Source organism: Hordeum vulgare, chromosome 4H, assembly GCF_904849725.1.
Source record: "Hordeum vulgare subsp. vulgare chromosome 4H, MorexV3_pseudomolecules_assembly, whole genome shotgun sequence".
Taxonomy (NCBI): Eukaryota; Viridiplantae; Streptophyta; class Magnoliopsida; order Poales; family Poaceae; genus Hordeum; species Hordeum vulgare.
The window spans coordinates 585,607,626-585,634,328 of NC_058521.1; the positions used below are offsets into that span (position 1 = coordinate 585,607,626).

General features: G+C 42.2%; 2 protein-coding genes and 1 pseudogene across 2 annotated transcripts; 1 reads left to right on the forward strand and 2 right to left on the reverse strand.

Moving 5' to 3' along the window:
- The first annotated feature begins 2,032 nt into the window (after positions 1 to 2,032).
- Positions 2,033 to 4,421, forward strand: LOC123449751 (cytochrome P450 78A6-like). The gene is made up of 2 exons (XM_045127072.1): positions 2,033 to 3,123; positions 3,504 to 4,421. The coding sequence occupies exons 1-2, from the start codon at positions 2,089 to 2,091 to the stop codon at positions 4,119 to 4,121; spliced, it is 1,653 nt and encodes a 550-aa protein (XP_044983007.1). The 5' UTR covers positions 2,033 to 2,088; the 3' UTR covers positions 4,122 to 4,421.
- Positions 4,422 to 5,969: 1,548 nt separating this feature from the next.
- On the reverse strand, positions 5,970 to 12,935 carry LOC123449752 (ATP phosphoribosyltransferase, chloroplastic-like). Its single transcript, XM_045127073.1, has 11 exons — positions 12,537 to 12,935; positions 12,375 to 12,434; positions 10,904 to 11,017; positions 10,689 to 10,754; positions 10,488 to 10,595; positions 10,312 to 10,395; positions 9,488 to 9,589; positions 9,262 to 9,375; positions 9,101 to 9,181; positions 8,503 to 8,622; positions 5,970 to 6,444 (listed from the first exon to the last, which is right to left on the reverse strand). Exons 1-11 carry the CDS (start codon positions 12,807 to 12,809, stop codon positions 6,349 to 6,351), a joined length of 1,218 nt encoding a protein of 405 aa, XP_044983008.1. The 5' UTR covers positions 12,810 to 12,935; the 3' UTR covers positions 5,970 to 6,348.
- Positions 12,936 to 17,985: 5,050 nt separating this feature from the next.
- LOC123450833 lies at positions 17,986 to 19,798 on the reverse strand (annotated as a pseudogene).
- Positions 19,799 to 26,703: the final 6,905 nt, after the last annotated feature.

The window sequence follows — 26,703 nt, forward strand, 5'->3', positions numbered from 1 at the left end:
GCAGTTGATTCACATCTTCTACTAGTTTGTCATAGTTTACATCAAGATTTCTTTTCTCTTCTGTTAGGTGGTGAATTTTCAGTGAATTCTCCAAATTATCATCCCTCCTACCACTCTTGCTGTCTTCCAACATTTCCCAAAGTTTCAACAATGCATTTTGCATTGTGGGAGGCCACTCTTGGTCTACCCACCCAACAAAACCACAGTTTTGAGGTGGTTGCAATACAAAAAACAGATATTATATTACTCTATAAAGAACACCAATTAAAATGTCACCACCTACATAAATAAAAACTAATACTTATTCATTTAGTACTTATCAGTAGTAATGATTCACTTAGTTAAAATGTCAACACCTACATAAATAAAAAAATAGCAGAAGTACTGACCACTACTTCCACTACTTGTAAGAAAATAGCAGCAATTGTAACTAAGCTGCATCTTTAGCAGTACTCCCTCCGGTCCTTTTTACTTCGCATATTAGATTTCGGTCAAGTCAAACTTTGTAAAGTTTGACCAAATTTATATTAAAAAATATCAATATCTACAATACCAAATATATACGCTATGAAACTACATTTCATAAAGAATCTAACAATATTGGATTGACATGGTGAATGTTGATAATTTTTTGTATAAGTTTGGTCAAAGTAGAGATGCTTTGACTTCGGACAAAACTTATATGCAAACTAAAAAGGACCGGAGGGAGTACATCAATAAAAAAATACCAGCACTTGTAACTAAGCTGGAACTAAACAATGATTGATGCCCATTAGTAATGATCAAGGAGTACTAAACAATTTGAGAGCACTTTAACAATGACTAAGCCTGAATCTTCAGTACTAGGCTACTAGCTAAGCTCCATCTTTAGTAATAAACAATCTGAGAGCACTTGCCCATTTGTAATAAACAATGAGAGTGGTGGGATCAGAAACATTGACGGTCTACAGCAGAAGTGTCCAAGGCACATTTTTGCCTGCATCTAAAAACAGGAATGTCCAAGGCACATTGTTTAACTAAGCTAACAGGGATCTAAAGAACCAACCAAAAACAATTAGCTAAGCTGCATTTTCAAGATTCTATATTGGTTACATCAACAATTAGCTAATCTAACTAAGCTGCATCTTACCGGCTGAGCACACACTAAAAACCTCCTGCATGTCTCAAATTCTTCGAATGCTACGTGACGCTCAGGCGGCAGCCCATGCTCCGAGCAAACATCCAGGGCAGAATTATCGATGCCCATGTAGTCTTTGTCGTCGATGCTAGCAGGGATCTAAAAAAACAACCAAAAAACATAGATAAATCCCCAGTGTGAAGAAACATAAACCCTAAACCTAACCCTAGCTCTACAAATTACCCGGTACATCATGCCGTTGAAGGAAGAGCTGATGTCCAGGCTCGACAGGTCGTCGCTACTCTCATCCTCATAAACCATGGCGCGGTGGAGGTGGTGGCGGCCGACGAGGTTCGGCGACGGAGTGTGAGGAGAGAAGAAGGGGGGAAGGAGGCGACTGGCTCGGTCGACTGGGTCCGAGCCAGACACAAAGACCGACCGAACCGGTTCGTGCCAACTGACATGCGGACCCGGTACATCAGATACAGCGTAAATGCGAGTTATACGGCTGTCAGATCGTATTGCAACAATTAGACTATGAAATAGTACTGACACGTAAAAAAATAACTATTGATATCTATCCGTCACATGGTGTCAAGTGTGGTAGTGGCCTGCAATTATCTCGATTTTATACAACTTTGATGAAGCCCCTTCATTCACATATCACATGATAGCAAAGAAAGAATTAACTTGCACTACTAGCAAGTAGTAGATCATATGTGTGAGTGAGTTCCAAGCAGGGTACCTACACTCCAAACCGAGTTACCAAACAAGGGGGAAGGGAGGGGGGGGGGGGGGGGCAATGCCAATCCACTAGGGCATTTCTCAAGTATTTTATGTGCCAATGATTGGACCATCTTTGCTTGCAAGGACCGCGCGCGCCACTGAATCTTCGCTCCGGCGAGCTCCTATAAATACCGCCCTCCGTGCAGCGCCTTCCCTCACAGCACACAGCAGCACAAAGCCCGAAAATGGAGAGCTCAGTCCAGAGCTGGTGGGTGCTCCCCCTCACCCTGCTCCCGGCCATCTCCGGCGGCCAGCACGACGGCACCACCGCCACCACACTCGCCGCCCTAGCCACCAGCTTCGCCTACCTCGCCGTCCTCGCGTTCCTCGCGTGGGCGGCCGCCGCGCTGCTCTACTGGGCGCACCCGGGCGGCCCTGCATGGGGCCGGTACTGGCGGGGGCGGGGCCAGGGCGCGGGCCTGCGCGCCATCCCGGGCCCGAAAGGGCTCCCCCTCGTCGGCAGCCTGGGGCTCATGTCCGGGCTGGCGCACCGCTCGCTGGCCGCCGAGGCCGCGCGCCGGCCCGGGGCCAAGCGGCTCATGGCGCTGTCGCTCGGGCCCGTCCGCGCCGTCGTCGCGTCCCACCCGGACGTCGCCAAGGAGATCCTCGACAACCCGGCCTTCGCCGCGCGCCCGCTCAACCACGCCGCGTACGGCCTCATGTTCCACCGCTCCATCGGCTTCGCCGAGCACGGGCCCTACTGGCGCGCGCTCCGCCGCGTCGCGTCGGGCCACCTGTTCGGCCCGAGGCAGGTCGACGCCTTCGCTCCCTACCGCGCGCGCGTCGCCGGCGACGTGGTCGCGGCGCTGCGCGGCGCCGGGGCGGGCGTCGTGGAGCTCCGCGGCGTCCTCCGCCGCGCCTCGCTCTACTACATCATGCGGTTCGTGTTCGGCAAGGAGTACGACGTGGCGGCGCCCTCGTCGTCCGGCGAGGTGGAGGAGCTGCTGGGGATGGTGCACGAAGGGTACGAGCTCCTCGGGAAGGAGAACTGGTGCGACTACTTCCCGGGGCTCGCCGCCGTCGACCCACAGGGCATCGGGGCCCGGTGCGCCGAGCTCATGCCGCGGGTGAACCGCTTCGTGCACGGCATCATCCGGGAGCACCGCGCCAAGGCGAAGGCCGCCGCCGACGGAGGAGAGGCGCGCGACTTCGTCGACATATTACTCTCCCTGCAGGACAGCGAGGGGCTCACCGACGCCGACATCGCCGCCGTGCTATGGGTACGTACGTACGTACGTAGCATATGTGGGTGCACCGTGCACCATTATCAAGAGCAACAAATACAACTTTTTCACCAAATTAACACACATAAATTAGTAGCATGGCATCGGTTCCATTTCCATCCTATAGCTAGTATTACGTATGCAGATCACTCCTACTACTTTTGTTGTGATAATAAAATCTTGACAAAGCGGCCAATGAACGTGCACTTACAAAAAGCTAGCTACCGTCCATGCAAAATTCCACCAGCTTTTTCCTCTTTGTTTAGTTTCGAATCATTTTAATGGATGACTAGTACTAGTCAGTTAGACAGTTACCGCCTAATGGACGATAGAGCACTAGTAGTAAACACAAGAAAATGGTGGCTGTTTTGTTCCAGGAGATGATCTTCAGAGGAACGGACGCCATGGCGGTGCTGATGGAGTGGACCATGGCGCGCCTCGTGCTCCACCGCGACGTGCAGGCCAAGGTGCACCGTGAGCTCGACGAGGTGGTCGGCCGGAGCAGCCCGGTCGGCGAGTCGTCGCTGCCGGCGCTGCCGTACCTGCAGGCGCTCATCAAGGAGGCCCTCCGGGTGCACCCGCCGGGGCCGCTGCTGTCGTGGCGCCACAGGGCGATCACCGACACGTACGTGGACGGCCACCTCGTCCCGGCCGGCACCACGGCCATGGTGAACCAGTGGGCCATGAGCCGGGACCCGGAGGTGTGGGACGCGCCGCTGGAGTTCCGGCCGGAGCGGTTCCTGGCCGGCGGCGAGGCCCCGGACGTGTCCGTGCTCGGCGCCGACGGCCGGCTCGTGCCGTTCGGGTCCGGCCGGAGGAGCTGCCCGGGCAAGTCCCTGGCCATGACCACCGTGACCGCGTGGATGGCCGCTCTGCTGCAGGAGTTCGAGTGGGCGCCGGCGGCGGCCGGCGTCGACCTGTCGGAGGTGCTCCGCCTGTCGTGCGAGATGGCGGCGCCGCTCCAGGTCCGGGTGCGCCCGAGGGGCGACGCGTGAGGTGAGGCTGGCCGATCGACTCCACCCCCACCGTGCATGCTGCAGTAGTAGTTCCGTTCGTAGCCCGTGACCCCGTGCTTCACGAAAGTGAATAATTAAGCTGCCGGTGTAAAAATGTACGTGCACCGAGAGCTCAGTGTTTGGTTCAGAGTTTCTTTCTAACTTGTGTGGGATGTGTCTATGCTATGTACTGTACCATCAAGGTGTGAGTGAGAGTGTGAGTGAGGTTCCATACGTGATGGTGTACAAAATTGCACAACAAAAATCTATAAGAGATTGTGTGTGGAGTGTGCTATACTACACCTTTCTTCTTCTTCTTTTTTTGCGAATTTGGTACTATAGACTATAGCACACCGTTGCTTGTCATGTGTAAATGTGCACGTCTTTTGGCTTTTGGGTCGCCCCTCAGCCAATGCAATAGTTTTGTGGTTTTATGGTCTCTTCTCCAGAATCTTAAAGGAATGGCAAAGGGGTTTTTTTAGAGAGAGGGAGAGGGAAGGAATGGCAGAGTTTACATAGACGGGTTTGCTAAACATCGTATACTTCAAAGAAAAAATGCATGTCACTTTCTGTATGAAGTGCAAGGCCGAAGATGGGGACGGCGGGAGCAAGTTCAGAGCTGGGGTGGGGAGGGGGATTACCGGAGCTGTTCATCCGCGGGGGTGACTTAGAGAGATGGACGGGGCCGACGGCCAACACGACACAGGGGTGCCTTAGAGAGATGGTCGGGGCCAACAGCCAACACAACACGGGGGAGGGAATGCTGAGGCAACATGCAACTGCACCGGCCGATCATGGGGGCGAAGGCATGCGATTAGGTCATGTGTTGGCCAGGGCAAAACACTTGTGTAATTTTATGTCGGGGAGTTGTTTTGACCTTCGGGCTTCTAAAATTGCTTGGCTTTGCTAATCATCATGTTCCTGGATTTTTTTTTTTGTTGGCGCCAATCTCTTTTTCCTTCTTCTCAAGCGAGCGGGGTCGAAGGGCAAACCTCGCCAAAGAAGAAGCAACCTCACTATGTATCTTAGGGATGTGAGGGTGCAGGTTCGCTGAAAAGCAGCAACCACACTATCTATCTTAAAGGGTGCGGGATGCAGCGGGGTCGTCGGGCTTAGAGGGATTGTTTGGGCGACGGACGGCAAAGGCGGTGAGGGGAGGTTGAGAGGAGGGTGGGGCAGCGAGGTGGGGCAGCGAGGTGGTGCGCGGTAGAGCCAACGGCCACGAATGGTGGAGGCCAGCTGTTGGGACGAGATAAGATGGAGGGGGTGCGGGAGGAAGAAGGGAGGGGAAGGAAGAAGATGAACAGAACTAGATCTATTTTGGGCGGTTGGATGAAGATGAGACGGTCCACATAAGTGGCTGATGAACCTTTTTTCAGGCACCTCACAAATAGAGGCTCCCAAAAAAATGTTAAACTTCTTACTTTAATGAAAGTGACAGATATATTGCGTTTTAAAAAAACCTTTCATACTCCCCTGTATGATAATAATTGTAGTTGGGGAGGTCAATGTTTGCATAGAAGAATCCTGATCTACAATGGTTTTATTTTCAAGTTCAAAGTGAGCAGTAAAGTGACAGAAAATATGAGGACGCACTGGCTTTAGAAATCCCAGATGTGGCTTGGAATATTTTTCAGGAGATTACGATTAGACGTGGATGAGATAACAGAACTATTCTCCAACAGGATCATGACGAACCGTTCCTCAAAGATGACATGGAAGAGATAATGACACGCACAAAAAATGAGACAGATAAACATGGATGGGACAAGCAATTCTGAATGACAACATCAGGGGACGTGAGCATTTCAGATGGGAATCGAATAGGCTCGCCACGCCACGGAGACCAGACCACAATGGGATTCATTATTATTATCATATCAGGTAGCCCCAATTATTCAGGGCCGCACCAACAAAAGGTGCAAGATCCGGCACACACAAACAACAGACACCCAACATCCCGGACCCCCAACTCTATCAACTGGTGGCGCATAAAAGGGATAAACCAACCGTCTGCCTGTCAGGGAATACATTAGCTGAGCACAATATCCGGCGGTAGATATCGAAATCTCCTCAGGCAGTCCACATGGGAGTTCACTTTGCATACGTCTTTTTCGAACTCGGAACGCTTCTATTATATGATGTACACACTACAGCGAGCATAAATTCAGGTGCTCACAGAGACGGTCCATTCTAGAAGAGAGCATGGCCAACCTTGCAGCAAATCTCACATTCCCAGCTCCGACAAAAGTTTGCGCCACCTAGGAGTCTCCTCGTCAAATATGTAGGTCAGTTTCGACACCAAGACTCCGCTACCACCAATCTGCAGTTCCAAGTTCATGGAATACATACAAGCATTAGATATATTATTATTACTACCTCCATTTCTAAATATAAGCCTTTTTAGAGATTTCAATATGGACTACATACGGATGTATATAGACATGTTTTAGGGTGTACATTCACTCATTTTGCTCTGTATGTAGTCTACACTGGAATCTCTAGAACGACTTATATTTAGGAACGGAGGGAGTACATAATTAAGAATCATACTGCATATTACGTACCAATACCATATATGTGTTCTAGTAACAAGTTCTATTATGAGCTCTAAAGAAAGTTGTTCTATTGTGAGAAGGTTTCAAATCATGTTTCGCAAACTGTGGACCATCAACCATAGCCTGCACCATCGAGTATCTAATGGTCAAGATTCAGGTGGACCAAACCTGCCTTTTGTTACCATTATAGGGTAACCTAGCGGCCCGGAAAACCTTTAGGGGGCAGCCAGGACAGATCCTTTTGACCCTAGGGTCGAACCCCACGACAACCATGCACTACCGCATCACACGGCCACACAGCCACCGCTGCCGCCGCAAGATGCAGGGTAGCCAGCCGGCCGCCGGGACAAGCTCGCCGGAGTAAGAACTCCGACCAGATCCCCCTGCTTATTCCTCTACTATCCGCCTCTCCTCTCTCCCGGAGGTCTCCAAGTCTTCCCCCCGTTGCTGCAGCCAGACAAGCCGCAGGCCGTCGGAACAATCTGCAGGTATGGTGTAGTTCTAGACTTCTGGCCCGCAACCAGTTAGGAAGCGGTCCAAACAATATTTATTCTAATTTCTCAAATCAAACTGTCCATTAGATCAAGACTGAAGTGGTCCGGTTCGGTCCGCCCCTGGTGTTGGACCTCTGAACCTGTAGGTGATTGTCAGGTTAGAGGTTTGCTCCGCGCCTCTTTTAGTAGGGTATAAAAGGGTAAACTTTAGGTTCTTACGTTCGGCCCTACACCGGTAGGACAGCTGCTGGCTGGAGCAGTACGCCATTACATAGTTGGTGGTTTGATGACCACCTCACGGTTGAAGAAGCCTGCCATCTCCGTGTTTCCCCGGTGGCATCTTGCTGCTCTTGGTGGTTGGGAGGAGTCGGAAGAGCTGGCAATCGACGGGAAGTAGAGAAGCGAATGGGGGAGAACTGCTGGAAGGGCGCGACATGCTCTGCTATGCTGGAAGTGGAAGGAGAAAACCTGATTTTCTCTGACTCTCTCACCGGTGTCCTCTGCTCTGACCAGACGTGCTTCAGGTGCAGTTCACTGGTTGAATTCAGAATTTTTAAATTTACCGATAAAGGATTTATTCTCCCAGCACCCACCAGGATTTCTGGTTACCGCTAGGATTTGAAACCTTGGTGCTACACATCTCCATTTTAACTGTTACTCTAAAATTTGAATACTTACACTCGATACAGGATGGCAAACCTGTGTTTTAAACTAGATGCTACCGCACATGTTGTTGTGCGAATTGGTTGCAAAAAAAATTATGAGATTTGAGTGTCTGAAATTTGAATATGAGAATGAAGACTAAAAATACATATGATTTATTGTATTGTTGTTATTATTACATAGTTATAAAATACTCCCTCTGTAAACAAATATAAGACGATTTAGGTCACTAGAGTTTACTTATATTAGAACAAATATCGTCTTATATTTGTTTACAGAGGGAGTACTTGGAGAATATAAGTAATATTTCTCATGCATGTTGAGAGAAATGAAAATAGTGGGGTCGATGAAGTGGGAAGTGTGCATGTTGAGAGAGACAGTATAAGTAGCATTTTTCCCATGCATGCCGAGAAAAATAGTAGTGGGGTTGCATGTTGAAAGAAATAGAGGGAGTGATGACGTGACATGTGTGCATGTTGAGATAAATAGAAGTAGTGGCGATCAACTACGCAAGTATACAGGATTACTTTGATAGTTTACTTAGTTAAGAATAACTGTCTGCCTCAAACACAGCAGTAAATTATTGTCCTGAGAATAAATTGCTGCCAACAGGAAACTGATAAGAAGTAAATGTTTCCGTAGAAAAGCATGAGGCAGACAACTTACAGATCTCAGTTGTTGAATGGACTTGTAAAGCGACTTTTGGGGAACTACTACATTAATAGCATAGTAGTCCACGGCAACATTTCCATCAAGCGTGCAATACACTGGACTTATAGTTGGGCCCTGTTCACATCAAGATGGAGCAAATGAAATCACAAGTATTAGTTCAAAAGATAAGATTGCATCTCCGTATTTAAAAATACTACAGTGTGGATTAGCAATCAAGAGAAAACCTATTAGTAAATTAGCAATGAAATGCTATTAGTTTAATCTGAAGGAACCTAAAAGGCTACAAGACAACAACTGGAATTTCGCTCAGTCCACGGATGCTACAGATGTCACAATGTTAACACATTATAATGAGATATTACGAAACCCAAGAGAAATGATAAATGTTTCACATCCACTTTCACTTCAAAGGGATAGAAATGCCTTGATCAAACGTCTAGGTTATGGATCTGACTGTATGAGCATAAAGAATAGAACTCTATTTTAAATAAAAAGCTAAAACTCTACCATCTACCCTCACCAACGTGTGGGATTCATGGCTAGTTTTCCAAAAAAATAACGATTTTTGCTACTTAAGTGCTTATAATGATACCTGTAATCCACATAATGATGTTTGGCTGAGAACTCTCTCAGCCACTTCTTCTGCACTATTGCCCCTCATATTTGCTGTTACCTTATATGATAATGGAAGATGTACTAAGTTAAGAAATCAAGCCGGTGTAATAATGTGACATAAAAGACGTAAAGATTTACCATTATCTTGCCAGACGCTGTGAGGTGAGCCTCTAATCTTTCAAGCATCTCATGTGAAATCTCTAACACACCTTCACGTCTGTTCAGAGATTTCTTGCTTGCTACAAGTGTTGCCTACAAGTGTTGGGCACATAGCAAAATGAGCGCAAGTTTTTACTTAAAAAAATGGAAGATCACTTGGAATTATTTGTCCTTTGCGATCCAGTGCCTATGTTGTAGAGCTTACCTGGCTTTCCAAAATTACTCCACCTTCAATTTCCTTCAAATTATTCTCACGCAAAGTCGTTCCACTACTCACAAGATCCACAATAGCGTCAGCCATACCCATCTTCAGGAGAAAAAATGAATAAGTATAGCATATTACCCTTAATAGACTGAAGATACATTGCGTCCCAATTCAGAAATTACAAATCAAGCGAGTCGACTTCAAGAGACGTGATGATGGGAGACGAAAAAAGATCAATTTTAGGAGAGAACAGAAAAAATCTGACCGGGGGGACGAGTTGCGGCGTCCAGAGACCTAAACCTAGGCTTGTGGGTACAAGGAAGGGTACGAGCCTACAAGGAAAGATAAATAACCTAATACAGAATCTTAGACTAATACTGCTAATACTCCTTAACAGAGACAAGTATGCCAATATACAACACAATGGCAAAGATGACTACATTTTTTCATTGCCCGCGTATAGAATTAAGGCTTGGATCTACCATAATTCACATACAAACATATACAGTATACAGCTTCATGCAGTATTGCTAACATAATTGACAAAGGAATAAGAAAGGAAAAAATACAGCCTTAAGAATGATACAATGCAAGAGCATAATTAGTGGAGAAACAAGTGAACAACTATGTTTTAAATATTAGCCTTTGAGTTCTCTTAAGATCTAAGGAGTGGTGGTGGAACTGAAATGGACAACCCACAAAGTTTAGCCATCCAAATTTGAAATAAATATATGAAATCAAATGCAAAGGGAGGAGACGCAATCACAAAGAAACAGAAGGGAATTTAATTAAAAAAGGAATTCAATAAAAGATAACAATCTCACAGCAGGATATGACTCGAGAGCACCATCGCCAGCTAAAAATGAAACATGCTTGAAACCCTTTTCTTTCAAAAACTTTGCACCTACCTGCAGCAAAATCCACAAATCAATGATCAGCAAAGCAGTGTCCATGAGGGGGGCAGACTAACAAACAAATTAAAGTTTATTCATGACCATACATAACCAAATCCTGTAACGACCCGCATTGGTCTTTCTTCAGTCCACTGAGGCATATTTAACAAATCCTCTAGAGTATCGATGCTATCAAAAATACCTTCCTTCGGCACCTGATCATAGAACAAATAAGACTTATTCAGATATGAGCCTCAATCAAGATACAGTGAGGCTGTTAGTAGTAAATGTACTTGGATATACCATACCGCAAGGGACAAGCGACAATGTCCGAAATCGAGAGCATCATGAATAATAACAAGATCATCATTGCCCTGTCAAAGAAAATCTTAAATACGTATCAGCATAGAACAAAGGAACTGAAAACAACCAATTAATAGAAATTAATCCAGCAGAAACTTCTAAAACTAAAGATAGGCATACACTGGGCCAAAAGATTTAACATTATTCCTCAAAAAATTACCTGTGCATATTCACTGATTATGTCATAACCCACAATACCAAGATCAAGATCCCCTGAACATAGTTTACGAACAATATCCGTGGGCCTCTGAAACCAAACCTCCAAATTTGGAACCTATATACAAAAATGTATTAGAATTTTACCGTAATCATCTATCTATTATTCCCTCTGCTTCATACTTCAAACCACCACAAATATTCCTGTAGATTGATTAGATATAGGCAGATTTTACAGGCACAATGAATGTAACACTGTTTCTAGGCGTGAAAGTGTATGCATACAACTTATAGATTTTTGCCGCCCGCCATGCGAAAGAACAGGATTAGCAGGGAGTCGCTGGAAGGTATATTGTAATTCATAAACGGAAATAGGTCAGACAAAACAAAATGTTTAATATCTAACACTGAAATTTTCAGGTACTCAACAGACATGAAGATGCAGGCTCCACATTCTTACTCTGCTTCCTTGATTTTATCAGTATTATCTACATGGAAATGGTGCAACCAAATACGCGTTACCCAACAAATTAGTTGTTTTGAACAAGCTCCAAACCTAACTCTATGAATAACGGACAAATACCAATTACCCAACAAAATAGATTTACGGGTTAGATATTGTTTTGAACAAACTTCAAACCTGACTCTATGAAGAACTGACGAGTACCCATTACCCAACAAAATTAGATTCACAAATTCAATGTTGTTTACTATATGAATAACTGGTTGAATAAATTCTCTTTGCAGAGCTTTGCTGAATGCTGATGCAAAATAGTTAATCGGAAGGGTAAGTTTTACATGAACCGCTAAGGATTTTTTTTCCCCTATACAGTGAAACTGCAGCACAAAACAAAACAACACCGCAAACACCAACCACAGCTGAACCTAATAAATATTCTAGATTGCTAATGTTCCAGTTGGTCTAAATCTCTGAACATCTTCCAATTTATTATTTATGTCAAAGACAGCACACATATATTATCCTGCAATATTATGGACAATAATAAATACATCTCATCTTGACAAAACTGTTGGAAAAAATAAAATAAGACATGGAATAAGTCTCCTGATGTATCACATCTTGGCTGATGCAATAAACCGATGCTCCTCTAACAATTATATAATAATCAGAAAATTACAAGGCCGCCACATTGATATGCCCAAATAGAGAATGTTTGTATTGTGGTATTAATCCCCGTGCTAATGTCAGTTGTACATGGAACAAATCCATGACATGCCGGGGTACCGTGTTTAAGCATGAAACAGACGCTGCATATGAGCAACGATACGTTAAACCAAGCCAAGAAACTGTCGAACAACGGTGTTTATAACCTCTGCCGTCCTATCAAGTATCAATGAACCAACCAGGACCTGAAGGCGTACAGTTTCAGTCCCTGCTTACAGCAAACAGCCACTTCTCCTGCCCTAGATGCCGTGCAGGGTAATGCGGCGAGGGGACGGAGATGAGAACTCACCTGCGGGATGTCGGCGGTGTACTGCCGCGGGTTGAGCTGCCTCACCGACAACTGGCAACTCTGCGCCAAACACCACCACAGCAAACAAAATCAGGAAAAACCAAGAGAAAAAAATCCAGTGGCGGAAATGGAGGCGAGGCTCGGCACGGGGGCGGGCGGGACCTTGAGGAGGCTTAGGGTTAGCTCGGCCATGCGGCCCTTGCTGGGGAGGCCGAGGCGGACGACGGAGCGGTCGGCGGACAGCGGCGCGGCCGCCGCGGGCTTGGCGGAGACGGCGGTCGCCGCCGCGGCGGCCCTCGGGGCGACCGAGCGGGTCCTCGCCGCTGCCGAAGAGGGCGTGGAGGGGCGGAGGCGGAGGGCGGAGGAGGGCGGCGAGGGCGACGGGGAGAGGAGGAAGGGCGCCAGGTCGAGCCGCGCCCCCATCATCGCCGACATTCCGGTGTCGCTCACGGGTTAGAGGTCTGCGCTCTGGGCCGGAGTGGGGAGCGGGGGGTGGAGGATGGCCTCTGGCTGCGGCGAAGCGTCGGGCTGCGGCGGCGAGAGGGAAGGGAGTGGGTAGGTAGGTAGGTAGGGGGGTGGGGTGGGGTTTTGCACGGGAGTGGGGCTTGGCGGCGAGGACTGACGGGTCTGACGCGGCAGGATGACCGTCCGTTCCGTCGAGTGGATCGATCGATCACGACACGGATGATGATGGATATTCGCGAGCGGTCCGTTTGGTTCGGGATCAACACGAATGGGCTGATGTCGGCCCGGTCCGGAGTTTCATGGTCATAATGGGTCTTTTTGATGTTCATATATAAAAATGGTCTCCAAAAATCTTCATCTTTACCTTGGCCATTCGACCGAGACCTATGTTGTGGTCCCCCACTCAAATTTTGAAACTGCAGCAATATTAGCTTGTGGTTTTTGAAAAATATGCTTAAATTCGTTGATTTTTTAAAAAACATGCCCCCACTCAAATAGTTTGCCCCCACTCAAAATACTCTCTAGGTCCGTCAGTGGAGACACATACACATAATAGCATACATGTTGTAAAATTACCTTGATTCCTGTTGTAAAATTACCTCACTTCTATTTGTAAAATTATGACAACATCTTCTAGTGAGATATTGATACGCCACATTTTTATTCCGTGCACAACGTAATTTTATAGCATGCATGTTGTAAAATTACTTTACTTTTTTTTGTACGGTGCTAGACCAAGCTCATTTTCATAGTGTAATATTACCTCAAATGTGTTCTTTCCTTACGTTTTCAAGTGAGATAACTATTCCTCATCCAGAATTACGAAAATGGTCTCCAAAAATCTTTATCTTATATGTTTGGGGCACCTAGGTGCGTGTTATGGCAAGTGATATTCATGATACATGATGTACAATTCACGAAATGTGACTTTCCAAATTTTGTTTGCATGCACTCTGACCTTTAATAGACAATTATAGCGTTCCAAAAAATATATTACTGATTTCCAAGTAATGACTCCTTCCAAATAAAAGGGTATGTATATACGCTCTGATTTGGTAAGGTATCATATGACAAAATAATACTCGCAAATGTTCCTTCCAAATAAAAGAGTATGAAACATTGTAGCAAATGTTTGTATGTGTAACTACAACGTATATTATGCATTTTCTGAAGTTTAATTTTTCAAGGTATTTAGTATTAAAAAAGTTAAGGCCGGGTCACACTTTTTCACAACTACTATTTCTATACAAAATAAGGTGACCGAATAATATAAGATGTGATCCTAATTACCTTTATATTTTGGAAGATATGATGCATGCTAATACCTACACATGATTTTTTTTCCTACATAAATAAATGTTTTTTGTAGTTCAATACCCACACTTTTTTTTTTCATACGTACATGAACCTAAGATATCCTGCTCGCATACCTTTTTAAATACATGCATGGTTTAGAGATATACACAAACTATTATAATTTGAACGGTACATAACCCAAACAAATGATACACAAAATTTTAATATACGTAAATTACTTTGAGACATACCTGTAAATGATATTAAACATATACACACAAATAGTATAATTTTCATATACGCAAGATTGATTACCTATATAAAAGAGTTAGTACGTGACCAGGTATACGTTTTTATAAGTATATGAATTAGTACGTGACTGGGTATGTGAATTAGTATGTGACTAGGTATGTATAAATACGTAAGATATTTGTACGCACAAACTCATTTCTTAATACACTAGTAAGCTTGCACGTGTAACACACGTTTTGTTGAAATTTAATGAATAAACAATATTTAAATATGTGAAGCTTACATTTTAAATTTACATATAGTGATATGTAGTCTTGCACAAGCAAGGATTTAGCAAACATTTCACATACTGTATGAATTTAAATCTTGACGAGATATGTACTGAACACGACTTTCCTAAATCATATATTCAAGGTGGAATTAATCATAATATATTTTTACAATATTACGACAGCTGATGTTCGCCACTATTTAGCTGCTAAGACCATCGTCAATGTTGCCCGAAACACCACCTCCAGTCTGTTCTCTTTGACATTAATCTGCAGGCTGAATCATCTTTTCCTGCATCATTTAGCGAATAGAATATCTTTCTTGTTTCCAGGCTACATGTTGTTTTTTTATCGAAATCAACAATTCAATGACAATTGTTCTTCGCAAAATCAACAGTTTGCTTGCTCCTTGTCTCAACACACACAAATGAAATCAAATATATCTTGAGGTGAGTAAATATAGAAATTTCATCTAAAAATAAAACATAAAAGCTATGTCAGCCACATGAGAATTCCATTCTGATTCCTGCAACCTCATTTGAAATCTCAACAAATTGAAGTACATTCTGCATATTCATGAATTACAATATAATTCAAGTCCATTTATGCTATAAAGGAACAAATCAGATCTATCTAAATATCATGAATATAGAATCACAAACTGCACACACATAAATATATTATTTACAACAATAATTCCAACTGAAAAACAATCTTTAATAATAAAAATAGCTCCATCCATATTTATCATTCAAGTCCAAACATGATCACTTGATCAACACATGAACAAATAATCACTTACTTTCAGATTTTTCTATCTGATTCATCACCTCTGAACAAGCATATATTTTGAACATTTGTGACCGAAACTACGGTTATGAAATGAGGAAAAGTAGCAAGAATATATTGCTCGGGTGTTGTTTCTGAATGAGTACAAAGTCCTAATGTATAAGATTGTGCAAAACAAACACCCGTGAGGTGGATATATGACTTCTTTTCGTTAGGTGATGGATGCAGCTCCAAAAACCAAGCATGCCTTATTTTGAACAAAATGTCCCACGCTAACTTTATTATATGCACACATCAAGACAAGTGAATGATATGCACACATTCATTGGACAAATAACTGCTAGTGACAACGCTTTTTGTCACTAAAGTTTTCGGCTTCCAACTATATAAAGATTGGCATATAATTGGCGCCTGCTAAAAAATGGCTCAGTACACCAATCTAAATAACTATGTGATCGTCGAGTCTAGGTCCTAGATTGTTTAAAATGGCAGTACTGGTGATGAAACTGGCAACTCGGAGATCGGATGTGATTGTTATTATACCAAAATATTGAAGCTCAGGAATGTTGTTCCATGGTTCAATAGGTCGGCGTAAAATAATTATGTTGCCGTCAAGTCTAGGTCATTTACAATCTCAAACGATGAAATCTTGCTTTCTGCAATTCACCAAAGGTTCTAATTTACAATTTTTTACTCAAAGATCTAATGTCTACTGATCTCTCTCAATCTTATGGTTGAGATTAAGATAATTGCAGAAAGCAACATCAACTCAAAATTTAGTCTGCATTGGAAACCACCAAACTATTTCCAGCAAGATAATTTTTGAAGAACAAAGGGAGTATATGACTTCCATTTGTCTAGGAATAATGTAGTTATTCCTATAAGGTAGAATTACCATATACGGATTAACTTCTCATCAAAGTCTAGCACATATGTATTCGTTGAAGTTTCATGGCTTTAGGGGAAAGAAATAGTCTTAGTTGCATAGAACAAGATCTGATGCTTCAATATCAAGCAAAATAGTGCACTATCCTCACCAGTATCGAGCAACATATTATCTCTCACATTCTCTATTGGTTTGAAAGCACAGTTGGCTGAATACTCGTGGACCAGAGTTCTACAAAGGTAGTATTAAAGAATCTTGTAATGATGTGTGATCACATCATATTGTCAAAAAAATTACAGTGCAAAATAAGGAGGCAAGGAACCATGACATGATTTCTGATCTTCAGCATAACTAAGAAATCTAACTATGTTGGTTTAATATAATCACCAATGTCTTGATAGTCTGTAATACAATAAAGAATAGTATCGTTATCTTTAGTAATAGCAAGCATAATCCATCAGATTGGAGTTCCAAGTATGAACAAGGGCTATATAACATACCCTTGATTTTTGGCCCATCCATGTCATTTCGTATAAAATCCAGTACCACAAAAATAACAAAAAATCCTTCATTACACTAACAGTTCTTGGTCGGACTTCTATCATTAAGGATGAACTTTTCTCATCCATGTTCTGGACATCCAGTCAGAGGGAGTCCCTTCGTGCACGCCGGCCCTGAACATATACGATTGCACTGTTAGGGTTAGCGGAGCGACGCAAAACTGGAATGAATCAAGATGACAAATGCAATTGATAGGTAGAATCAGTTACCTAATCGCTAGAGGTGTGGCACCCGTGTTTGCCAGATTCGGCGCCGGGCCCGTGGTTGAAAATTAAAGCATGCACCAATGACACGTGAATAATATCTCTTACAATATATCTATATTGGTCAGATCCATTGATTGATCAAAAATGGAATCATGATGTTTCAATTAATGATATCGATAGAAACATTATTTTAGTGTGCTCTCTAGGCAAAGGAAACACAACATACGTGTCCTCTGTAGCTAATATAAAATCATCTGGAGTAATAGGCAACCATACCATAACTGGATTAATAAATTCTGAGGCAAGAAAATCTGTGAATAAGTATTACTGTTCGGACAAACTAAATGAGCTCCATGTACTACCCATGTAAGCCGAAATTGAAATCATCATATACATTTACTATGCATCAACATATGACCCATTGAAAAACAGAGAACACTTGATGTGCATCCGCATATACTTACTAAGACACAAAGAGAATGGTAATTGTTCCTCTGCTCTCTGAATGAATTCACATACACTCATTAGAAAAATAAAGAATGCTAATTACCCCTCTACCCTCTGCAGAGCCTAAGAAATATGAGTAAAAATTCGATCTGGTGGAACATAGCACCAGCTCCTGGTCTGTCAAGCAATACAGATAAAGCTATAATAATGGCAAATTAAATAAGCTCCATGTACTGGCCAGGTAATCCAAAATGGAAACCACCATATACATTTTCTATGTATCGCATATACCCATTAAAAAAGAACACTTTATGCACATCCACATGTACTCGCTAAAAAACGGAGAACATTTTGTGCACATCCAGATGGTAATTGCTCATCTACTATATCAATATGTATTCATCCAGACACACACTCGTTAGAGAAACATAGAAGACTAATTACTCCTCTAACCTCTGCAAAACATACGAAACAAGGGCGAAAAACTGATTCAGTGGAACCTAACATCAGCTCCTAATATGTCAAGTACAAAAGCAATTCCTCTAAACAAAACACATAATCTGTCAAGTACAAAGGCAGATCCGAAAACCGGGGACACACATGTTTCCCCAAGCAGCAAATAGAAAGCAAATCACCAATTTCTCAAATGAGTGTAGAGTTTGTAGTTTGCTAGCCACCTGCCCAGTCAAATACAAAAGAAATGTATTAGCAAGGCCAGTTGAACAGAGTAATGTTGCAGAGAGCAGAAATAGGTGCTTCTATGGCTGCAAGATAAGTTTACCTTCTTCGTTGGCTTGCTTAGCTCTTCCTCGTCTTCATCCTCATCTTCGTCCTTGTCCTCATCCTTGTCATCTTCTTCATCATCGTCATCCTCATCACCATCTTCCATATCATCAAAATCCTCAACTTGCACAGCCTCGCCGGTAAACCAAGAAATAGCATGAGGGATGATCTTATCCCTTATTGTAGACCTAAAAGTTAAATTTCAACAACAACACAAAATCAGCAATATGGGCCTTCTGCCAAACCCAAATACACAACTCAATGTGTAGACATGGCATTATATGCAGGGCAATGGTCTCTTGTTCCCATTAAAAACATGCACCGGAACATGAACAACACTTACCCAATGTCATAATCATGCTCCATTTGACCCTGAAGTTTATCAGCCTACATCACAGATTGAATGAAAAAGTTTAGTATGAATTGTGAAGAATGCATAGTTTGCTCTCTGTGAAATAAGCAAAGAATCTTGAACATACGGCATCTTCATCAATGTCCTCATCATCTTCAGATACTTGTGGGGGGCTGAAAAAGTTGAAGAAGCTCTCTCACTCTTCAGTTTTAGTAATAGGCTTTGTGTTCTTTGAACCTTTCTTGGGTTTCTTCTTTAGAATCTTCTGTGTCACATTTTTTCCAGGATACCACTCAATTTCAGTCCTCCAGCACACATGATGTGTTAGTCTAATAACCAATGCACATACAATCATCAATTACAATAGAACATGAGAATCATATACACGAAACAACAACTAATAGGTAAATAAATACTAACTCGATTGCTTTCTCCAAAATCGGGTCATCTTCATCAACCATATGATAGGTTTTTGTTTGGACAGAGTTCTTGAGGAAAGGATTTGCATGAAAGAAAAACTCAAGCTTGAAACCCTTAGGGTCATCAATTCTAGACCACTTCATATCCTTTAGATATTTCAAAATAGGCTCATCACACTCTTGGATCTAGAATTAAGCAAGTACATAGTCAGAAATGTATTAAGGGAGGAGCTAAGAACACCTACAAATACAACACGCTATGAATTACCTCCTCACTCAGCACTTAATTTCATTTCAAAGCAGTGAGCCAGAAATCTGGTATTCCTTTAGCTGAAAAAAGGTTAACGGAACATCAGAATGGTGATCTCTAAGAGGCAGTGCAAACTTTGATTTCATACCATCTGAATCTCCTCTCTGTGCAGCATTTTCACTCGTAGGTTCTTGAGCAATGTCATCAACCTCCACAACTCCATTTACAATGTTGTACCTCTGAAACCATGCAAAACAATGGAACAATTTGCACCTAAGGAAATGGACAGAAGTTATATCTTTTCATTCACGGAGTAAGCGTACCTTAGAGTACAATGGTTCATACAACTTCTGGTACTTGGCTTCAAGGGCGACCCTTTCCTCAAAAAGCTTCCCCTCAATCTCATCAAGTCGGCTCCCCGTACGACTCTTGAAGTCACAACCATTCATATCCTCTCCACCTTGGTATCTATTTTTTTAGCTAAAATGCAATTCACACACATGAAACATCATGCAGTTTAATTCAAAAAAAATTACTCCAGAAAATATTTTAAAACAAAAAAAAGGTGTGTCTTCTTATGCGAAAAATGAAATATCTGTAAATATAACTTCATAGACGATAGAGTTAATATAAAAATAGCATCCCAGTAAATTTTTGAAACACATAACTGCATCGGAAAAATCAGATCCTTCCTTTTATGAAGGTGATCTCCATGCCCTTCTTCTACCCTGGCTTCACATCGATAGTCGGGATCTCCACCGGGATTGCTTTCTACAAATAGTTGCCATGAAGAAGTAGCCTTCAATGTTTATTTTAGAACCTAAAATCAATTTGTTGTTCTACTAAAGACATGCACCCAAAAACCGAGCAGGCTAAAAATGAAGTTGGCTTAAATATTAGTAAGAACCAAACTATTTGATTGAATCAGTAGAGATGTTGCACTGCTAATAATGTATCTTTGAACAAATCATGAACAATGCACTAGTGGGGACGGGGCCTTTAGCCCCGGCCCGTAAGGGGCTTTAGTCCCGGTTCACCAACCGGGACTAAAGGGGCGGGACTAAAGGCCTAACCTTTAGTCCCGGCCCTGTTACAGGCCGGGACTGAAGGTGCTCCACGTGGGCGCCTCGTAGCGCCCCAGGGGCAGGACCTTTAGTCCCGATTCGTTACACGGGCCGGGACTAAAGAGTTTCAGATTTTGCTTATTTTTGGTTTTTTTTGAATGAAATTATTTTTGGGTTTTAGGGTTTTAGGGTTTAGGTGTTCGGGAGATTAACGTGATGCCTCGTTTGGTGTTCGAGAATTAGTTTTCATATAATTTAAATAGAAATAATTATGCATATATATATATATATAAGATTAACTTATCTTACAAGCGAGCATATATATACAATTATATGGAGATCTGAATTATCGGGACTAGAGCCCGTCTATTCGATTACATGGACGAACATCAGTAATGGCCCCTAGCTACACTAAATCGTCCTTTGTCATCTATAGCTTCCGTCCTCAGAAAGGTCGCAAGCTCCTCTGCAACAGCAATCGCGCGTTGCTCTGGTAGGACATTCGTCCTCATGACCGTGTACTATATAAGAAGAGGAGATGAATATGAATATCAATCATGATAACAAAGAATGACGGGTAAAAATAGAGGTGTGAATGTTCATTGCTTACGTCGAATCTGTGATCCTTGTGCTCAGAGGTAAACGTGCGAATGGTCTCGCAAATATAGTATCCGCATAGATGCGTTCCCCGTGGTTGCTGGTCGCACTTTACGAGAATAGAATATATATAATCAAAATAATAATCTAGCATCATAAATGTATTAAAAATATAAGTATATCATACTACTACTTACCTGAGCCGCTCTAAAGGTCAGCTTCTCAGAAAAGTTACCGGGAGTCACGCACTTGAACCGCTTCCAAACCCTGCCCGACAAGGATAATGATTTGCTAAGTTTTTCATTATCGATATATCAGAAAATCATCGAAAGAGACCGATAGAGCGCAAGAATGATTGAAATTACCCTTGGAGCATGTCCTGCAGGCTTTGGAACTGTTCCAAGGGTCTCGATAATGGGTCGAAGGCATCAACTCTTCCCTTATCAATTTGAATGTCCAACAGAATCCAATGGAAGCTGCACATGTATATATATATATGTGTGTGTGTGTGTGTGTGTGTGTGTCAGTAACTTATCAATTACACTTATAAGTGAATGGACACAACAGAGTAAAGACCCTCACCTGAAGTTGTATGGAAACAGTATGTGGTCACAGAAATTTTGATCTGTTAGAAACCTTAGAAGGTTTTCCTCCGTCTCCTTGGGTTTATCAGTTAGCGTCACTATATGTATTTTATCTGGGTCAATAAACCCAATATTTAGGATGCTCTTACTTTTACAATCCAGAATCTTCATTCTACATAATAGAGTACAAGTTATATATAGACAATGAATTGAAATAACTAAACAAGTTATATGTAGACAACGAATTGAAAAACTTACAGACAATAGCAACTCATAAGCGATTTGTCGAGGGCGTCGCCATTGTACATCTTGAAAAGAATTATTCTATCAGGAACTCCGTTCCAAAACAACTTTAGTCCCGGGTCGTGGCTCCACCTGGGACTCCTAGTTTTCTGCATAGTATTCAAAGTAGGAGTACTTTTCCAATTTGAGCATTCAATAAGCAAAACCAAATCGTAAAATAAAGTAGTATTCAAATTAGCATGCATTCAATTATAAGCAAATACATCATCTCTTTTGTTCATACATCATCGAATATTATCACTAATACTCCTCGAATACTATCATACATATAGCATCACTGATACATCTAGAACCATAGCGCCCGATGGGTATCGGCGCGGGCGGTGGACACTCAAAGAGAAGGAACCATTACATGATCATAGCTCCAGTGAGATCCCCGAAGAACCTGCCAGGTATGCTCGAACCTGCCCTCCAACGGAACCATGTAGCGACGGACGTGCTCATCCTCCTCGCTGACACGGTGACGTACCACCTCCGCGGTGTCCGGAAGCCTCGGCACCCTCACTGGCCCACGCGACCGCCACCAAACAAGGATCGGGTCAACGACGGGCTGGCTCCTCACCAACCTACGCCCCCGGAAGGTAGCACCTCCCAATACCAGTCGGGCGGAGCCCACTCCCGGACAGGGCCCCTCTGATCAAGGAGGTGTCCTCCGCCGAGTCGACGACGAGGATGCAGGATAGGCATCGTAAAATGAACTAAAAAAATAAACTAGTTCTATTAATTTTCTTGCTAGAAATAAACTATTAACACTTAAGCATATACAATAGCAAAATTAAACTATTAACACTTAAGCATATACAATAGCAAAATTAAGCAATAATCTAAGAAACACTATTAACACTTAAGCATATACACTATACAATATTTCTTCTTCTTGTAACCCTAAACTAATTTTTCCTCTTCTTCTATTTCTCCTCTTCTTCTACTTCTTCTTCTACTTCTACTTCTACTTCTCCTCTTCTTCTACTACTTCTCCTCTTCTCTTCTTCTACTTCTCCTCTCCTCCTCTTCTAATTTTTTCTCTTCTTCTACTTCTCCTCTTCTTCTATTTTTCCTCTTCTTCTCCTCTCCTCCTCTTCTTATTCTCCTTTTTCTTATTTTCTTCTCCTCCTCTTCTTATTTTCCTTTTTCCTAATTCTAAATATTACTAACCCTAATAATCTAGCACAAACCTAATAACAATAGGAATTAAATGACAAAAAATCTTTTTCCTCTTTTCTTCCCTTTTTCTTCCTTTCTTCTCCTTTTTCTTCTTTTCTTCTCCTTTTTCTTCTTTTCTTCTACTGGCCGGAGTGTTGGGGAGGAGGGGGCGGGGGGCTTACCGGCCGGAGGTGTCGACGACGCGCGGCGAGGAGGAGGACGGCGGCGAGGAGGACGACGGCGAGGAGGACGGTAGGCGGCGGCGAGCAGGACAGCGGGCAGCCTGACGGCGTCGTCGAGTTTGTCGCTGTGCCGCGCCGGGCAGGAGAACGAGAGAGGAAGAAGAAGAGAAATGGACGATTTGGGTTGGAATTTTTTGGAGTCCCGCTTATATAGGTGGATCTTTAGTCCCGGTGCGTGGCTCCACCCGGGACTAAAGGCCCTTTTTCGGGCAGGCCAGAAGGCGGGAAGTAGGGGCCTTTAGTCCCGGTGCGTGGCTCCACCCGGGACTAAAGGGTGTCTTTAGTCCCGGGGCGTGGCTCCACCTGGGACTAAAGCCCCTCCTCGGCTGCACGATAAGTTTAGTCCCACCTCGCCCAGCGAGGGGACTAACACTTGTTTATAAGCTCCGTCGCAGCTTCTCCATCGAGCTCCTCTCTAAAGCAGGCTTACGGGCCTAAACTCAGTGAAAATTGAAACTATATTCGAAATTATGGAGAAAATTCAACCTGAATTCAAAGTGAGTTCACTTTGAATTTAGGTTGAATTTTCTCTATAAATTCTCATATAATTTCAATTTTTTTCTATTTTCAAAATTAATTATTTTGACTATCCAAACTATTATCTATTTTGTTATTTTTAATTAAAAACTATGTTTATTAAAAATTCTTTTTGCATATTTGAGAATTTGACAAAACTATGATAATGAAAAGTGTTTGAAATTGAATAAATAATTCAAAAACTATTTTCTATTTTCAAAAGTAATTATTTTGACTATCCAAACTATTAACTATTTTGTTATTTTCAATTAAAAACTATGTTTATTAAAATTCTTTTTGCATATTTGAGAATTTGACAAAACTATGATAATGAAAAGTGTTTGAAATTGAATAAATAATTCAAAACTATTTTCTATTTTCAAAATTAATTATTTTGACTATCCAAACTATTAACTATTTTGTTATTTTCAATTAAAAACTATGTTTATTAAAATTCTTTTTGCATATTTGAGAATTTGACAAAACTATGATAATGAAAAGTGTTTGAAATTGAATAAATAATGCAAAACTATTTTCAATTTTGAAAAGTAATTATTTTGACTATCCAAACTATTAACTTATTTTTTTTTGAGCTAGTTGACCCTGAAATTGAAAAGCACTACAAATGAACTCTGAAAATGTTGAAAGTTGACATGCTATCATCATTTCACCCACATAGCATGTGTTAAAAAGTTGAGAGGGCTACGACAAAAACTGGATGCACTTCGTGTACAAAACGGACAATCTCTCTCGAAGTATGAGGGTTTCGAACGAGAACTCATCTCTTACAAAGGGATTTCATTTTTTTGAACTTATTTGAACTCCATACTTTTTGTGTGTTCAAAATGCACCATTCAAAGGCACATCACAAAATTTCAACAATTTCTGACTTTATTAGGTATTCTTCGTGCATTTACTTTTTTTTTTGAGCTAGTTGACCCTGAAATTGAAAAGCACTACAAATGAACTCTGAAAATGTTGAAAGTTGGCATGCTATCATCATTTCACCCACATAGCATGTGTTAAAAATTTGAGAGGGCTACGACAAAAACTGGATGCACTTCGTGTACAAAACGGACAATCTCTCTCGAAGTATCAGGGTTTCGAACGAGAACTCATCTCTTACAAAGGGATTTCATTTTTTTGAACTTATTTGAACTCCATACTTTTTGTGTGTTCAAAATGCACCATTCAAAGGCACATCACAAAATTTCAACAATTTCTGACTTCATTTGGTATTTTTCGTGCATTTACTTTTTTTTTAGCTAGTTGACCCTGAAATTGAAAAGCACTACAAATGAACTCTGGAAATGTTGAAAGTTGGCATGCTATCATCATTTCACCCACATAGCATGTGTTAAAAAGTTGAGAGGGCTACGACAAAAACTGGATGCACTTCGTGTACAAAACGGACAATCTCTTAACCAATATCTAGCACAAGGAGAAGAAGGAGAAAAGACCCCCCACAGCAACAGTCGACATTCTTCTTCTCTCATGTTGGTGGGCACTCCCTCACCTGATTTTTCGACCGTCGATGATGGTCGCTACTCCTTCTTCCCCTAGTGCATAACAAATATCTAGCACAAAGAGAAGAAGGAGAAGCAACCCCACAACAACAGTCGGCATTCTTCTTCTCTCATGTATGGTGGACACTCCCTCACCTGATTTTTTGACCGTCGATGATGGTCGCTATTCCTTCTTTCCCTAATGCATAACAAATATCTAGCACAAGGAGAAGAAGGAAAAGCGACCCCCACAACAAAAGTGGTTCCGCGGCACGCCACGTGGTTCCGCTGCACGCCACGTGGGACTAATGGTCTTTCATTTTTAAATGACTGTTTTAATCAAAAACAGATCTGTTACAAAAGGGATTTCATTTTTTGAACTTATTTGAACTGAAGACTTTTTGTATATATATGTGGTCAAAATGCATGATACCATGAAGTTAGAAAGGGCTAAACCATTCAAAAGTAGCAAATGAAGTTAGAAAGGGCTAAACCATTCAAATTTGGAAACTATAATGGCACAAACAGAAACTAGACATATATAAATTGGTCCAAGCAGTACATGATACTAGTCCAAACAGTACATAATAATAGCTATCATAGATATATAGCTGATCATAGTTGATACTAGTCCAATCAGAATGTCCACCTTATTCGAGGTGACGCTGGCCATAGTTGACGACTCGAATCTTGCGGTACAACTCGTATGAAGCGTATGCATCTTTTGCTGCATACTCAATGTTGATACGATCAAGTGGGGTCTTCTCCCAAAGTTTGTGCTGAGACTTTGGGAAATTGGTCTTCATATCACCATATTCCTCGTCGATCAAGGCAACTGCCATATGAGCCATCGAAGTCCTGACATGTCGAAGCCTGAATACCGTTTGGAGATCAATGAGGCAACCATTTGGTATCTCAATACCGAAGCTGTACCTCATCTTCAGCTTGTCGTTTGTTATGTCAATGGTAGCAAAAGTGATGCTGCTGCGAAGGAAGTCCATGAGTTCTGGACAATGCTTGTCACTACTGCAACAGAAACAAATTAAAATGGAACAAATGATACATACTACTGCAATAAGGAAACATGTTTCACTACAACTAAAGAGAAAATTATCTTTAGGATTCAAATAGAACATATGCAATGGAACCTAGAGAGATCACTATAGCTATTCAATGGAACCTAGAGAGATCACTAGCTATATGCAATTTTCACGACTATGACATATCATATTGCTATCCAAGGGAACCTAGAGAGATCACTAGCTATATGCAATTTTCATAACCTTGGATCAAAGAACACCGCATAAAATTGTATCACTACAACTATGATTTCAATGGAACATATTGAACCAATCAGATTTTTCAGATTGTGGAACACTATTCCAATCAGATTGTGTTCC

Excerpts from the sequence above, each read along its gene's own strand:
- LOC123449751 (XM_045127072.1), top strand. The coding sequence starts at position 2,089 with ATGGAGAGCTCAGTCCAGAGCTGGTGGGTGCTCCCCCTCACCCTGCTC. Across the intron at positions 3,124-3,503 it reads ACATCGCCGCCGTGCTATGG|GAGATGATCTTCAGAGGAAC; the intron begins GTACGTACGTAC and ends GTTTTGTTCCAG.
- LOC123449752 (XM_045127073.1), bottom strand. The coding sequence starts at position 12,809 with ATGTCGGCGATGATGGGGGCGCGGCTCGACCTGGCGCCCTTCCTCCTC. Across the intron at positions 11,018-12,374 it reads ACACCGCCGACATCCCGCAG|GTTCCAAATTTGGAGGTTTG; the intron begins GTGAGTTCTCAT and ends TTTTGTATATAG. Across the intron at positions 6,445-8,502 it reads CCATTCAACAACTGAGATCT|ATTGGTGGTAGCGGAGTCTT; the intron begins GTAAGTTGTCTG and ends TTGGAACTGCAG.